This window comes from Akebia trifoliata, chromosome 12 (genome assembly GCF_017979445.1).
Source record: "Akebia trifoliata isolate Shusen 1 chromosome 12, ASM1797944v1, whole genome shotgun sequence".
NCBI classification, from domain to species: Eukaryota; Viridiplantae; Streptophyta; class Magnoliopsida; order Ranunculales; family Lardizabalaceae; genus Akebia; species Akebia trifoliata.
Genome location: NC_141386.1, coordinates 14,838,102 through 14,854,872, shown reverse-complemented (window position 1 = coordinate 14,854,872; position 16,771 = coordinate 14,838,102). Strand labels below are relative to the sequence as shown.

The 16,771-nt window shown below is 35.9% G+C and overlaps 1 protein-coding gene across 3 annotated transcripts in view; it reads right to left on the bottom strand.

Annotated features, from left to right (window-relative positions):
* DXPS3 (1-deoxy-D-xylulose 5-phosphate synthase 3) overlaps positions 1–698 on the bottom strand; it is a 71,794-nt gene extending 71,096 nt beyond the window's left edge. The window contains exon 1 of one of the 3 annotated variants that reach the window (XM_086419253.1): positions 257–698. In XM_086419253.1, coding sequence (XP_086275379.1) covers positions 257–427 — 171 coding nt within the window. In that variant the 5' untranslated portion in view covers positions 428–698. The remainder of the gene's footprint in view (positions 1–256) is intronic. The other 2 variants (XM_086419251.1, XM_086419252.1) reach the window with 2 other exon arrangements.
* Positions 699–16,771: the final 16,073 nt, after the last annotated feature.

The window sequence follows — 16,771 nt, the reverse complement described above, 5'->3', positions numbered from 1 at the left end:
AAAATCACAGTACAACAAAGTAAAATGAAGGCAAAGGCATTGATCTCTAAATTAGTATACCCACTCCAATAAACTTAGACTATCACATATACTTCAAACAGACTTAAGGACCTGTTTGGAAGAAGACAATCTTTATTTACAAATGAGCATTTCTATAATTATGATTCTACATATAGTAGCATTTAGAGAATTCTAATTTTTATATCTGTGTTAGAATATTAACATAGGAAAGAAAAGCTGGAAATGAGTGATATACCTTGGAAGAACTGGTGGAAATAAAAATTGGATAAAAATTCAGTTTCAAAGATTTTCCTTTTGAAGGGTAGTAAGATCTTGAGAAGTCCAACTTAGGAGATAAAAAAGCCTGGATATCCTCATGAACAAAAGCTCCATTTCCGCAAAGGTACTGAGCGGAAGCAGTACCCATCACAAACCAGAAACCCAACTCCCCCAAAACCTCTCAATTACAAGGAAAAGCCACCATTGCTTACAAATATTAACAACAAACAACCAAAAAAAAAAAAGGTAAAATTGAGGCACAGAGAGAGAGAAGGAGAAATCTATTTATCTATTAATTATAGACAACTAATTTGCAAATCGAAAGCAAGAAAAAAATAAAAAATTATGGCACAACCAATGAACGAAAACCAAATGGGAGACAGAGAGTGCCCCATATGAGAGACAGAGTGCCCCGTGTGAACTAAAGACAGGTCTGTAGGCGGAAAAAATAAAAATATCCGTCCACTAATGATGCACCCACCATCCATTGCGTTTTTTTATGGCCATATCCTTAAAAATTAGGGTTGCCATTGGATTGAGTAAATCTGAGAACCCAACCAATCTCAAAGTTTTTGAATTGGATCAATTCGGATTGAGCATGGTTTGGTTCGAGTACGGATTATAAAAAAAAATCTGATTAATTTGATTTAGTTCCGGATTAAGTGTATAATAGAATCAAATCAATCTAAGAACTAAACCAATCCGAAGTATCTATTATAATATATATTTATTTATTTATTTAAAAATAAAATCATTTCTAAATTTCATTTTTCTATTCCCTATTTCTCTCTTCTTCAAATTTGAATAAAACCTAGTCGTTTTTCATCTTCCTCACCTCTCCACTACGTTGGAAAACGAAGAGGTAACCCATCTCTTTCTCTCTCTCTCAACTATGTTAATATGTTATGAAGAGGTAACTCATCAAAGTCTTCAACTTCATCTCCTCTGTTTTTTTCTAACAAAAATTCATAAAAAAAAAATGTAAACAAATCTCTCTCTCAACTCTCAAATGGATCTACTCATTTATGGAAAAAATTTCTCAAAGAGTTTGATTCATTATTTTTTACGAGAATCTTTATACCGTATTTGTTATATGAAATATACTATACGAACCTAGACTTGGATTCATTAATCTACCATTTATGGATTAGATTCCTCACTGATCCATCAAAAATACCAAATTTAAAATTTTAATTTTTTTTTTAGTCTCATTGAGCTTTCTCTAATTTTCAATTTATACAGATTTTCAGTCAAAAGTTAATCATAAAATCATTTTCATTTTTAAAATAGGCATTAGGGTTCCTCTTTTGAATGAAAATATACTAGTTTTTCTATTTTGAAAGTATGAGAACCGAGAATCAATCCAAACCGAGGCTAGTTTGGATTGGTTCGGTTCTATAGGGTAATTGGATTTGTTCGGTTCCAAATTTGTAGAACCGATCATGTTTGATTCAGTTTCAACTTGTCCAAAATCTGAACCAATCCGAATCATGTGCACCCCTATTAAAAATAGCTAAAATTACTTAAAGGATCTGGAGGAAGGATTTATTCTAATTAATTCCTAAATTTTAGGGGTTCTTTTAATAGTCCATTTAGTAAAAGAATTGAGTTAATCTGACAATTTTTTTTTTGTAACACAAACATTTATGATTTTGTAAGTGATGAGACTATCATTGTTCTTCCCATAGAAATTAATATAAATATAATTTTCCTTGACTTATGGGACAAGTAAGGTATCGAACCCAAGAGAAACGGGATAGAATAAAATTAAGATTATAAAATTAATTTAAGCCAACAAAAAAATCTGTTTTTGTGTTTTTGAAGTCCAAAAGAAAATAATAATTGTTGGAAAGTTAAACTAATAGAAATAAAATTAAAGCAAAAAAAACTATGGAGAAAAATATTATTGGAAAGTGATTCACCTAGAGCAAATTATTAAATCAAAATCTAGTTCTTAACCTATTTGATAACTCAATCATAAGGACTTGGTGTTAGCTCCTTAGATCAGAAAATTTAACAAGATAAAATTCAATTTAAAAAACATAGAAGAAGAATTCATTCACTCTATAATATGTGAATTTTTCATTATCAAATATCTAAATTAAACATGTTACATCTTGAGTTAATCTAATAATGAAACATTTAGGTTAAGCATAAAATGCATCTCTAGCCTTAATCCATAAAAGTGGACAAGTCTTAAAGAGAACTCATGAACATTAAAGGAAATTAAGAGGTAAAGAAATTAAATATAGTAAAGTAATCTTACTTAAGCTTTTTCCCTATCTAATGGAAGGGAGATTAACCTAAGGTCATTGCAAGTGATAGAAAAAGATAAATGAAAAAGAACAAACATTGCTTCATTAGACAAAGATCATTACAATCTCTTCTCACTCTCTTACTTACAAGAATTACAGAATTTTAAGGGAAAACATAAACTAAAAATAAAAAAGAAAAAGTCAAGGAAGGGCTTTAGGGTAAAGGAAGGGGGGCCAATAAAGGGGTTATTTTTATATTGATAAATGCTTTATTTATAGAAATTTTAAGTTTTGGAAGAATCCATTCTTAATCGTCTTAGTTATTGCAAATAAGATCACATGCGAAGCACACTCACGCAATTTTAGGGCGTTCTAACAAAAGTCTACTGCACCGCTTAAGTTTCTCACTGTCCTATGGTTGGGTTGAAACTTTTGTCTTGAAATTTGGCCAGAATGTTTGATTGGTCCTCCAGATTGAAATGCAATGTCTAGTTTCTGATTGCGGAGTCCAATTTGATGATCTGATATTTGATCTGCACAATAAACACGCGTAATCAGGATTTTCTGACAAATACAACTATTTATGCATAATTAAGCCTAATTAACATGGAAGAACATGCAACGTGATATTTCGAGACTTAACATGATTATTTACTTAATATAGAGAAATAAGGACAAAAATCAAGATAAATACTTAAAAAAGTACAGATAAATCAATGTTTTGAAACATTGACCAGTATGATTCTATGAACGGGACGTAAAAAAAAGGAGCGTTAGGTTATTACAATTCTTAGTAAAACTTTACTTTCTAATTAGTCCCTAACCCATTCCCCAAATTTCTCATGATTGAAATGTCGAAATTGTCTTGTTCAAATTCATCATTCTCATCCAAAAATCATTATATTTTGGGTCTCTTAGTCGAATTTCAGAGGCTCCATTCCCATGAAAAAGATTTGAGAAAGAAGAAAGCATTTTAAAAGGTCTTTTCAAGTATTTTAAAGATATAGAATTTTGAGAAAATCTTGAAAGTGGGACTTAAAGATAAAACTTTAGGATGTTTCTGATCATTTTTAATGGAATCTAACCTCACCAATGGATTTAGAATGATCAAAAAACATACTTTAGCTTATAAGCACATTCAAATGTGAGTCTGAACATAAAAGTTGCAAAATCCTCGATTATCGAGTCGGACCAGGCTAAAATAGTGATTTTTTGCTAGAGCAAGAATTATTAATATTCGATTATATCATTGAGTTCGTAACGAAAAATTATTGAATATGAATTATTTACTTGTCATTTTTGGAGTCTAAAAAGTCAAATTATCTTCAAAAATGAAAACGACGTCAATTTTAGGGTCACATTGGGCCAAAAAAGCAAATTTTTGTTAGAGATAGAATTTGTACAAATTGACTATACCATTAGATCTGAAACGAAAAATTAAACTAAATAGAGTATTCATTTGTCACTTTTGGAGTCTACATAGTCAAGTTATCATCGATCGAAATAATAGGTAAAATACCGATTTCGTCCCAAGATTTATATAAATAAATTTTTTTTAATTTTTTTCACTATTCACCTTCATTTTAAACCACCCAAAACCAGCCACAGATTTAAAAAAAAAATTATTATTTTCAAATTTTCAACCTCAGATCTGTCACGAACGGACCGTCGTTGACGATCGACACAGAAGGAAAAAAAGTCCGCAGCCTCGACATCTATAAAACTCACCCAAGATATCTTTCTTTCATCTCATATTGTTAAAAATCAGTTGTATGTGATACGAGGGTTTTGTAACTTCGACCTCGGATTTCATCTATTTCGGGGTCATCCGTTGAAGAAGGGAGAAAGGACGACGGTGTCGAGATCTTCGAAACCACCGGGTCAAACTCAAAAATCAATAGTATCGAAATTTAGTCTGTCTCAATTTATGTGCCAATTGTCTCGATTTTCGTGCACGTATTTCAATTTCGTCGTATAAAGATTGTAAGGAACTCTCAATTTCTATTAGTAATCGTAGATTGTGAAAATTGCATTTAAGATTTTATTAAAAATTTGTGATGTGTTTTCAAAAATATTGAATTCAATCAATTATTTCAAATGCACGCTAGAACTTGCATATTTGATATATTTAATTGTATTTTTAACCAATTATACGTGGGTAGGATATTTCACCGGGTTATTTCTTTCAGTTGGGTCCTATGCACCACTCAGACCTCGTTTTGATCTAAGTTTTGGTACTTTTTCAATGTTCTTGACAAAAATGAGTTTCATAGTTGAAAAAATGATTTAATATTCAATGATCTCAAATTGAGTTGATGAATATCAGAAAGTAGATATTTTGTTTGAAAGATTGAAAACGGTAAAAATCGAAAAAAGAAAAAAAATGTTATAAAACGGTAAAATGTCAGAGTCACACCTGAGGGGTGATGTCTGCATTTTACATTCTTGTGTTATGTGTAGGTTAGTGAACGGATATCCAAGGATAATGTTATTGGTTGCATGTTTATTTACTTTCTCTTAACGCGAGGCGCTGTTTACTTTTCTGTTCTGTTATTTATTTTAGGCCGGGTAACCACACTTTCATGGTAGGAAACTGGATATCCATTATCAATCTTATATTGTTAAGTTCTCTTTTGTTTTCAAATGAAAATAATATATATATATATATGTAGTTATTTTGTGAGCTGTTAAAAAGCCTGTGAATGCCCGAAGGGATAGTGCGTCATATCATCCGGAGTGGTGTACTATCCTGGGATGTACGGTAGGGACCACCAAGCTCATACGTGGTATGGGACGCATATGATAGTGGAGTCACAACTGGAATCCGGGTTATTCCTCTCTATCTTTACTAATGAATTTGTAATGTAAAGGTGGTCGTATACGAATGGTTTGTATATTTGGGAATCATATGCACGCCTGATAGGCATAGACAAAGATGATTAGTTAGTGATCACTAACAATCTATAGTAGTCGAACGTTCTGACACATCGAAAAGAGACCCATTGCTTATGATCACGTCAAACAGCCAGCCTGAGTCTGATAAATGGTTTCGCAAGTGTGGTAAACAACGACCAACCACAAAATCAAGAACTAATACTTTATTATGAAATATCATTGCCTAACTGGGAACGATCCAGTCGTGAATCTCAACTCTCTAATTCCATTACTCCACCATTGTATATTATGTACATGCTGCCTTATTTGATATATAAAATGAAATGCATGTTTATACAAAAATATGATATTTTCATTTGACCAATTAGATTTGTATAAAAGAAAATGTTGTAGTGAGTATTGCTGATCGATGTAATATGAGTTTTAAAATGTTTAGTTGTTCATCTCTGGCTATATATACCAGTTAATTGTAGTTTCTTTTATAAAACTTTGCATATTTTAAAATGATTCAATATGTTTATTCGTTAATGTTAGGAGAGATTATTGGTAAAAATTGTTTGCTTCCCTACTGGGTAACCATTGTTACTCACCATTTTCTTCTCTATTTTTTTTAGTTTCAGATTTAGAGCTTGGCGAAGTAGGTGTAGAGCACGAGTGAGGACTATCTGGTAGGTCAGATAGACGATCAGAGTCCGTTACTTGGTGAGTATTGGGGCTATACCCCTAATGGTATCAGTTTTGTCTAAGAGGATTATGGGTTTTTTTATTGAGCGTTAGGACTTTTGTTAGAGTGAGGAAATAATTGTATAATTCTGTATTTTGTTATCCTTCCAAACTTTGATCTATCGTAGGTTATTAGATGTATGTAGGTTTCTGCTATTGTGATATTTTGTATGTATATATACATGATTGTATGTCGTTTATTAGGTGCAAGTTGAATGCCTTGGAATGCTAACATAAATAGAGGGGACTATGCCGAAATTTCGAGGCGCCACCTTGTACCTCGAGATCTGACATGGGGCTTTGTGTTAGCGTTTGGCGGGGCGCCACAGATTTTCTAACCTAATTCTGATAGAATAATTCAGAATCTCACTGATGTGGCATATGCAAGAATCAAAGATTTTTTCCCTCGGGATACACAGCTGCACATCCACATAACACATGTGCAGTTGTGTATCCCAAGTGAAAAACTTATGGTTCTTGCACATGCCATGTTAGTGAGTTTTTGTGTTATTTTGTCATGTTGAGTTTGAAAATCAGCACTCAAAATTTTAAAGTCGAATCATTTCTACTCTACATTTTCTTATTATAACAGTAAATATTGTTGATATTATACTCTAGGGAGTATTAGTTATCCAACTCTAGAATTCACTTATGTATGTCACCTGAGTTTTATCTCCCTTGGCTGGACGAAAAAAGACTTTGAAGCAATTAGCCTGCTATGCGGGCTTTGTGAATGCAACCCTCCATGCACCATGACACCTGGCTTTTACTATATTTAAAATTCCCTACATTTTTTTTCACACTACTTTCTTATTTCACTCTTTCACGAACTTTCTTTTTTCTCTAAGAATCATGTCTTTGTGTTATATGGTACCTTTAACACATAAACATTTTGTGTTTGAAATAAACACGTTCTAGGCTATTGAGAGTTGTATAAGTATCAGGAAATCAAATTGAAAGTCCCAAAGAAAGTTGGAACAATAGAAGGTTGCTTCAAAACACTCATTTACTATCTAAGCGAACAGATATCCGCTATGTGCAACACATAGCGAACAATCATTCTCCATTCTCTTTATTATTAGTGAAATTTCTTACTTATCCTTCTAATTTGATAAGAACTTTAATTTTCTTTCATTTATTTAATTTACTTTTAGCAAGTTAATAGAGTTAGATCCATTTGAATTAGAGTAAAACCCTTGATTACTTGCATGGAAAACTCAATGATTACGCCATCACTTGTCAGGTATGATTTTGAATCTATTATCCTTGTTATGGAAACAAGGGGTATGAACTCAAGCTAATGTTTCCCTCATTTGTCCCTCAGAGAATGGTTGCTTCAAAATGTCCCTAGAGCAAGAGAGAAACACCCCAAGGTTGGAAACCCCAAATCCACCAAGCAAAGTGGGAAAACAATTGGATGATATTTAAATGTCTAAACTCATTTTCTCTCCAAAATTGCATCCCCTCTCTTGTCATCCAATAGTCTCTATAGATTATATCTCCTGTCAAATTCCAAAGGAAAGAAAGAACTGTACAAAAAATGTAAAAAGATTTTCTATTCAAAATTCTATGGTCATCTATAAATATTTTCTATCTAATTGTGATTTATTATATTTATTTGACTAAAAGTATTTTATTTGTTTGTGATTTATTTTAAAGTTTCTAAAAGTTTGAAATTCAAAAAAGGTTTGTTTAAGAGTAATTGTGCCATTAAACTACTTTTGTACTTTTATAAATTTCAGATGTTTTGAAGGGAATTCAAATTTCTTTGAAAAATTTAGTATTGTGGAGACTTAACTTTACACATTCATTTTTTCAATTCCACATGGAATAGGAGTAAGACTCACGTCAAACTTATAAAAGACTGCTCACTTGTAATATTTTTTTAATAGAAAGACTTTGTTGTATTTAACTGGGTGTCTTGTCGTCGCGTTCGCTCGCGTAATATGTGAAAGGGTGATTGGGTGTTTAGGGAGCATTGGGCATTTTAGATGCACACTTTGCACTTTGCATGTATGCATTCTCGTGAAGAGCATTGGGAAGCTCTTTCCTATTTGCTAAGTATACCATTAAGGTTCAATATAGACCATTGGATAGATGATCAAGATGATTAATGATTCAGGGTGGTTGATCATGGTCAAGACTGCCTGTCAACATGTTTGACCACGCAATGAGTTGTTAATAGATATAATTGTGAGTCAAATAGAGTTGACCGTGGATCAACAAGGTTTCATCGATCCGCGGGATGCGCGGATCCGCTTTTGACCCTTGAGGTTTGGGAGTCGCCACCTAGTTATTGTGGTCTAGGAACCTAACTGACTCTAACATGGATAAAAAGAACTAATCTATCGTAAAAAATCTGAATTCGGGGATCATGTTACGGGGTTGGAAGGTGTTAGGCACCAACCCCGCCCGGCCAAAGCCGGTCTCTACTAACTTTCCAAGTAAATCACATTGATAAAAACCTAGATAGAAATAAAAATAAAAACAATCTGATACCTTTCCGATTGCAAGGATTTTGCTCCCTCAGATCTGACAAAAAGAGCTCCTTGTACTATACTCCCTTGCTTCGTTCTATCTCTGGATTTGACTTCGGATCTCCTAGATCAAAGTATCTCCTTATTTTTGAATCTGAACTCTTCAAGTTTGTTGCGGATTTAGGGGTATTTTTGGAGGGATTTTAGGGGTTTTCTAGACTAAAATTGAAGGGGGGATGTTAGGTAAGGAGTTGGGGCTCCAAAACTAGGGTTTATGGGGGGCAAGGAGAACTTCTAGACTTACTTCTCTTAGGGTTTATGATTTGATACGAAAATAAGGTGTGAGCACCTCTATTTATAGATATTTTTAGGGGTTGATTTGGATAGAGTTAGTGTTTAATTAGAGATCTTTTAATTAGAGTTGTGTTTTAGTTTGACTTGTTTTAGGTAGAATTATTTTTAAGTTAGAACTCTATTAGATAGAGTTATTATTTAATTAGAGTTCTATTATGACTTTTGGTCTTATTTGATTGACTTTTAATGTTTTGACTTCAGTCTTAATTGATTGACTTTTAATATCTTGACTTCAGTCTTGCTTAATTGACTTTAATTTTGACTTCAGTCTCACTTGATTGACTTTAATACCTTGACTTCAGTCTTGCTTGATTTACTTTTAATTTTTGGAGAACCCCCCTCTAAAATATCTTTAATTCTTTAGACCCCCAAATGGAGGGGTCCTTAAAGAAATATCCCACGAACCCTCAACAATTTTACCCAAAAGTCCGATTGATCGATTTTTTAGGTTCAAAATTTTAAATTAATTTCATTAATATTTTACTTTAATTATTTAATTTTTTATTTATTAATTTCGAATTTTTTAATTATGAAAATTGTGAAATTACCGTTTTACCCCCGGAGAGGACTTTTCACGTTTCAAGTCGGTTTTTAATGTTCTAGGATGTTTTAGTATCGGTTTTTCGTAAGGAATTCAATGAGAATGTTGGTTTGTGTCATTTATGAAAATTTTTATGTGAAATGATTGTGAACTTTATGAGGGACATTTTCGTAATTTTGTCAAATTCTGTTAAAATTGGTGAAATGATTTATTTGGTTCCGATTTGTTATTTTATGTGTTCGAGAGAGTTTTCCTAAGCGTAACGTAGGCTCTAGGGTTGTTTTGAGGTTAGGGGTATTTTGGTAATTTGGTAATTTTTTAGTGATTTTTATCGTGAAGTTTCTTTTTGGTCTGCAAGATGATGATTTCTATGTTTCTGGGGTCGTATTTTCCTAGCGTAGCGTGGTTTCTAAGGTTTTGTTTGTTCGAGATACCTCATCCGGATTTCTGAAACATATCTGGTAACAAAATAAAACAATGGAATACACATCCATCATTGGGAATCATTGCAATCGGATTGACGAGTTGATTAATCAGGCGAGTGCAAAAATGGGGTGTCTACAGATGCCCCTCTTTGGCAGAGGGTTGAAGCAAACTAGATAGCAAATCTATTTCGGTAGATAGTGCGATATCCGAATGCCAAAGCTAGTGACAGTTCATTTTGCAGCCTGATTCAGCAATTCGTCAAGGTGTTCGGATCCTTGAGGGTAAGCTTTCCCCGAATTAAAAAGGTTGTCAGGTCCTTGAGCGCGAGCTCTCACTGGCAGTGTCAGATCCTTGAATTTAAAAAATTCTCCTTGACTGATATAACAACTGTGCAAGTGTGTGATTTAAAATCTGAGATAAATTTGAGTATAATCTGAGCATAATTTGAATATAAACTGAGCAAAGTTCCGAGAAAACCCTCGGCGGTAACTGAGCATAATTCCGAGAATACCCTCGGCAGTAACTAAGCATAGTTCCGTGAAAACCCTCGGCGGCATCTGAGCATAATTCCGAGAAAACCCTCGACGGCATCTGAGCATAGTTCCGAGAAAACCCTCGGCGGCATCTGAGCATAGTTCTGAGAAAACCCTCGGCGGTAACTGAGCATAGTTCCGAGAAAACCCTCGGCGGTAACTGAGCAAAATCCAAGTTAACCCTTGGCGGTAATTGAGCAAAATCTAAGATAATCCTTGACGGCAACTGAGCAAAATCCAAGATAACCCTTGGCGGTAACTGAGCAAAACTGGCAGAGGAATGAAGGAATTTTGAGAAAGAACGAATGAATTTTGAGAAGACTGATTGGAATGAATCAGGAAGAGAAATGATCGAATCTATGAATGATTGGATCTGGAAAAGAGTCTGGAGAACGAAAGAATGCCATATTTCCTATGTGAGATCTACAATGCTTTTGTTTGAACCTCAAGGATTTATCAAAAAGTTTTATGAATTTAAAACCTGAGTTTTTATTTCTTTTGAACCTCAAAAGTTTTTCGAAAACTGTTATCAAGAGGGTAACCTTAAGTTTGGGGTTCCTATTATTTTTTAGGATTAACATTGCTTGAAGACAAATTGCCCCTAGTTTGACAATGTACGTGGCATTGAAGATAATTGAACACATCATGCAAAAATTTAAAAAAAAAAATGCCCCTGGTATAAGGGGGAAAAGTTACATTAAAGAAGAAAGAAAATGCCCCTTGTATGAAGGTTTAAAATAATTGATTACCACAAGCGCAATAAAGACTCAACTTTTAATTTTGATTAATTTTATTGAAGGTTTTGAGTCAGGCTCAAGAGTACAAAATTATTTCCTTTCGAGTTTCATCATAGAATTCACCCTTATCTCCCTTGGTTCACTCGGGGGAGTAAACATTTTCAGATCGATCGTAGACAAGATACTTGTGGCTTCTGAGTCTATGCCTGGTTTAAGCGAAGTATTGAACTTGATTATTCGGACTTCTGATGTTTCAGCTCGGACCGCTCTCAGCTTGGGATTTTCTTCTGTTTTTTTCTTTATTGCTCTAATTTTTGCCTAGATCGCCTTTTCAGGTTTTCAATCTAGCGAGCTCTAGCTTTTGCCTAAATCGTCTTTTCAGGTTTTCGATCTAGCGAGCTCTTCTCTTTTTTTCTTTGCTCTGATTGTTGTCAAAGTTGTCCTTTCAGATTTTCAACCTTGCGAGCTTGCCTTAATTTTTGCCTAAGTCGTCCTTTTCGGGTTTTCAACTTAGCAGGCTTCATCATTTTTTTATATTTTTCTTCTCATCTGAACTTCTGGAGTTGCTGTTTGATCATGCTTTGCTATCTTCCTTGACTTTTCGCACGGTACTTAGGATGACTTTTATAGGTAAGCTTAGGACTGAGTATAAAAAGAAAGGGATTTTGAGGCTCAAAAACCCAAATGCCCCTTGTGTGGCATTTCCTTTTAAATTATTTTTTTTTCTTGAATTTTCTTTCCCACTTTGAATGATATTTCTTTTCTTTTAAATTTTTTCTTGATTTTTTTTTATATTGTGTGGGAAATACATTTTTTTTTTATTTTGACGTGGTCGGGCCTGAAGTAACTTCTCAGGTTGCCTACGTACCCCAGAATTTCGGGATCAGACCAAAACATAGTTCGAACCTTCCCTCCCCTAGGTTATGTGATCGGGCTAAGAAAGAAAAAGGCATAATTTTTATTTTTGAAATGGCTGCAAAGGGGTTGAGAAAGGATATGTTGAACTGGGTAACTGGGAGAATATGAGGATTGATTCGGCCAAAGATGGCCTCCTTAAATGTAGTACCGTTTGATTTGGTCAAGGTTGGTTGGTTCTGGTAATTCGATTCCATCATGATCTTGAAATCTGATAGCTTTTCCTGGTAATATTTCTTTGACGATGAACGGACCTCCCCAATTTGGTTTGAACTTCCCCCTAGGATCAAAAATAGGTGCCATGTTCTCTTTGAGTACTAAATCCCCGACTTGTAAGTGACGGGCCTTGATTTTCTTGTCAAACGCACGGGCGACTCTTCTTTGATAAGCTTACACGTGGTACAATGCTCTTAGTCGTTTTTCTTCGATCAAATTCAACTCTTCATATCGTTGGCGAACCCAGTCTGCTTCTGACAACTGACTTTCTAACAGAGCCCTGAGAGACGGAATCTCCATTTCAACTGGCAAGACTGCTTCCATGCCATACACTAAGAAGTAGGGAGTAGCTCCGGTGGAGGATCGAATTGAGGTTCGATATGCCCATAATGCAAATGGCAGTTTTTCTGACCAATCTCGATGTGATTGACACATTTTCCTGAGGATAGTCTTAATATTCTTATTAGCTGCTTCGACTGCTCCATTAGTCTGAGATCGGTAAGGAGATGATTTATGGTGTGAGATCTTGAACTTTGAACACAATTTGATAACCTCGGCTTTAAAGTGTGACCCATTATCGGATATCAACTCCGAAGGTACTCCATATCGACTGATAATGGTCGTTTGAATAAACTTTGCAACTCGAGACGCAGTGAGGACAGCATAAGAGGCAGCTTCAACCCATTTGGTAAAATAATCGATGGCAACCAGAATGTATTCGTGCCCGTTTGATGCCTTAGGTGATATTTTACCAATAATATCAATTCCCCAGACTGAGAATGGCCATGGTGAAGTCAGACCCACTAATTGAGATGGCGACACATGTATGAGGTTCGCATGTATTTGGCACTTATGACAGGTTTTGACCATGTGATGACAATCTGTTTCCATCGTGGGCCAATAGTATCCTTGTCTCATAATCTTCTTAGCTAACATTTTCCCACTCATGTGAGGACCACATTCTCCTGAATGTAGTTCAATCATTATCTGTTCAGCTTGATCTTTATCAACACACGACAAGTGAATCCCATCATAAGACCTTTTGTATAAGCTTCCCGCACACAGGATAAATTGAGATGCTAATCTTAGTAGGGTCTGTCGTTCCTTCCTTGATGCTTCTTCTGGGAATTCTTATTTTTCCAACACTTTCTTTATGTCTGTGTACCATGGCTTTCCATCGGGTAGTCGAGTAGCAATGTTGATCTGATGGCAGTACGCGGGTTTGTCTTTGACTTCAACAGTGATCGGTCTCAATTCCATGCCAGGGGGCAAATGGATCATTGAAGATAAAGTTGCTAAGGAGTCAGCAAATCTGTTATCCTCTCTTGACAAGTGCTGGAACAGGATAGTTTTAAACTTACTGACTAAGTTTAACAAATACTCATGGTAAGGTTTCAACTTTTCATCCCTAGTCTTCCATTCTTCCAATGACTGATGTATGACCAAGGCTGAATCCCCGAAAACCTCAATTTCTGTAATGCCCAGGTTCAAAGCAGCTTCGAGCCCTGGATTCACGCCTCATATTCAGCCGTGTTATTAGTGTTCGAAAAGGCTAACTTAATAGCGATAGGAATATGGCACCCTTCTGGAGATAACAAGACTGCCCCTATTCCATACCCATTTTGATTGGCCGCTCCATCATAGTATAACTGCCATGTTTGGTTCTGCGATTCTTCTTTAACGTACAAGATGTTCTCATCTGGGAATTGATCGACAGGCCTTATTCCTTCTACTACAGGGTGATCTGCCAAGTATTCTGCTATAGCTCTCCCCTTGATGAATTTCTGCGTAACATGCGTGATGTCAAACTCTGATAGCAACAGTAACCATCGTGCGGTTCTCCCTGTCAATGCCGGTTTCTCGAAAAGATACTTGAGAGGATCCATCCGAGATAACAGAATAATTGAATGAGACAGCATATAGTGCCAGAGTCTCTGAGTAGCCCATACCAATGCTAAGCAAGTTTTCTCGAGAGACGAATACTTCCGTTCATACTCTAACATCTTCTTGCTGATGTAGTAGATGGCCCTTTCTTTACGAGTATCTTTGTCATATTGTGCAAGCATGCATCCCATAGCTTCTTCTGTGACTGACAGATAAAGAAGAAGTGGTTCGCCTGGTGTGGGTGGAATCAAAATAGGCGGGTTTAAGAGATACTCCTTGACTTGATCGAAAGCCTTTTGACATTGTTCATTCCAAACTGTTGGCTCATTCTTCTTAAGAAGCTTGAAAATAGGTTCGCATACGTTGGTGAGTTGAGCGATGAACCTGCTAACATACTGGATTCTGCCCAGAAAACCTCGAATCTGTTTTTCAGTCTCGGGAGGCGGCATCTCTTGGATAGCTTTAATCTTTACAAGGTCTACTTTGATTCCTCTCTGACTGACTACAAATCCCAACAGCTTTCCAGAAGTTACTCCGAATACACATTTCTGTGGGTTGAGGCGGAGTTGGTACTTTTGAATCCTTGTGAGAAATTTTTCTAACGCTGTAACATGCCCTAGTCGTTCTTTGGATTTGACTATCATATCATCTACATAGACTTCGACCTCTTTGTGTATCATGTCATGTAGTAAAGTCGTGGCTGCTCTTTGATAGGTAGCTCCAGCATTCTTCAAACCAAAAGGCATGACCTTGTAGTAGAAGGTCCCCCACTGTGTGATGAACGACGTCTTTTGCATATCTCGAGGGTCCATCTTTATCTGATTGTACCCTGAAAATCCACCATGAAGGACAACAACGTGTGTCCTGCTGTACTGTCTACTATAACATCTATGTGTGGTAAAGGGAAACTATCTTTTGGGCTTGCTTTGTTTAAGTCCCTAAAATCCACACACATTCTAACTTTTCCATCTTTTTTCGATACCGGAACGACATTAGCAATCCACTCAGGGTATTCTACTATTTCCAAAAATCCAGCATTAATCTGCTTCGTAACTTCTTCTTTGATTTTCAAAGTCCATTCCGGCTTCATACGTCGAAGTTTCTGTTTGATTGGTCGAGCATCAGGATACAATGGAATCCGATGTTGGACAATGTCTGTGCTTACCCCCGGCATATCCTCGTAAGACCACGCGAATACGTCTTTGAACTTTCTGAGTAAATCTACTATCCCTTTGCGTTCACCAGGAGATAAAGTGGCCCCTATACGAATTTCTTGAGGACTTTCTTTTGTTCCGAGGTTAATAACCTCTACTTCCTCTATTAGAGGTTGAGCTTGACGTTCCTCTTCTTGTTTAAGTAATTTGATTATTTCAGGGGGAGGTTCTTCGTCAGAAGACTCTCCCTCCGAAGCCAGATTATTAGTTGAATTATTATTGCGCTCGGGGTAATCAAAAATTTCTTTCATTTCATTAAAAAGAGATGGGGTAACAGGACTCATTGCAGACTTGACAGACTCACTCGACTCAGTAGGAAAAATAGACTCCCTAGAAGCAACAGACTCAGTAGAAATAAATGACTCAACTGGAATAAATGACTCAACTAGCATGTCAGACTGAACAGGACTAATGTGACCGGCAGACCCAGCCTTGACATGCAACACATGACTGATTACATGATAATTTGACAGAACCCCAACAGCGAGTTTGATTACAGACTGAGGATTTGGGATCCCTTTCTCAACCGACAATACTAAAACACTATGGTCTTCAATGAATAGCCTATCGATGTTGAGGGAGTCTAGATCGAGCTGCCAGTCTTCAACTTTCTTCTCCTTAACCTCTATGCTTGCTTCCTTTTCGGGCCATTCCATGCCAAAGAAGATTTCAAACCCTGGCAGACGAGTACCTGTGATGTGATCAATGAACGGCTCTGGGAACCCACAGTAGCGGAAGTCTTCTCCTTCTTTCACAAAGTAACCATTGAGGGTCTTTCGATATGGCTTCATTTTAATGAGATCTGTGGTGCGCCTTTGCCTTTTAGCAATGGCCTTATCCCATTTTGTTTTCCAGTATTGGGCCCAATCTTCCTTAGTAGGTTTATATCCTAGTCCGAATGTGCCGATGGCCTCTTTAATCATTGGTGCCTCTTTAATACCTTGCTGCTTGCGACCTAAGCCCATACCAGGGAAGAATCTCATTTTCTTGAATATATTGGCCATGCAGCAATTAGAGGTATTTTCCATTGGAAAATACTCTTTCATGGCTTGATCCCATTGGACTGAGCATATCTTTTCAAATTCGAACCCACTGAGCTCTACTCCATGTTGTTCTGGTTGAATCTCAAGCAACAGTTTATCCTTAACATCAGTATTATTTATGATCCCTACAATTTCAGCATCTCCATGAAGAGTAATTACCAGCCCATCCTTGATAAATTTGACCTTCTGGTGTAGTGTAGAAGGGATGGCTTTGATCTGGTATAACCATGGTCTTCCTAACAGTAAATTGAAAGAAGACTGGATGTCAATAACCTGAAA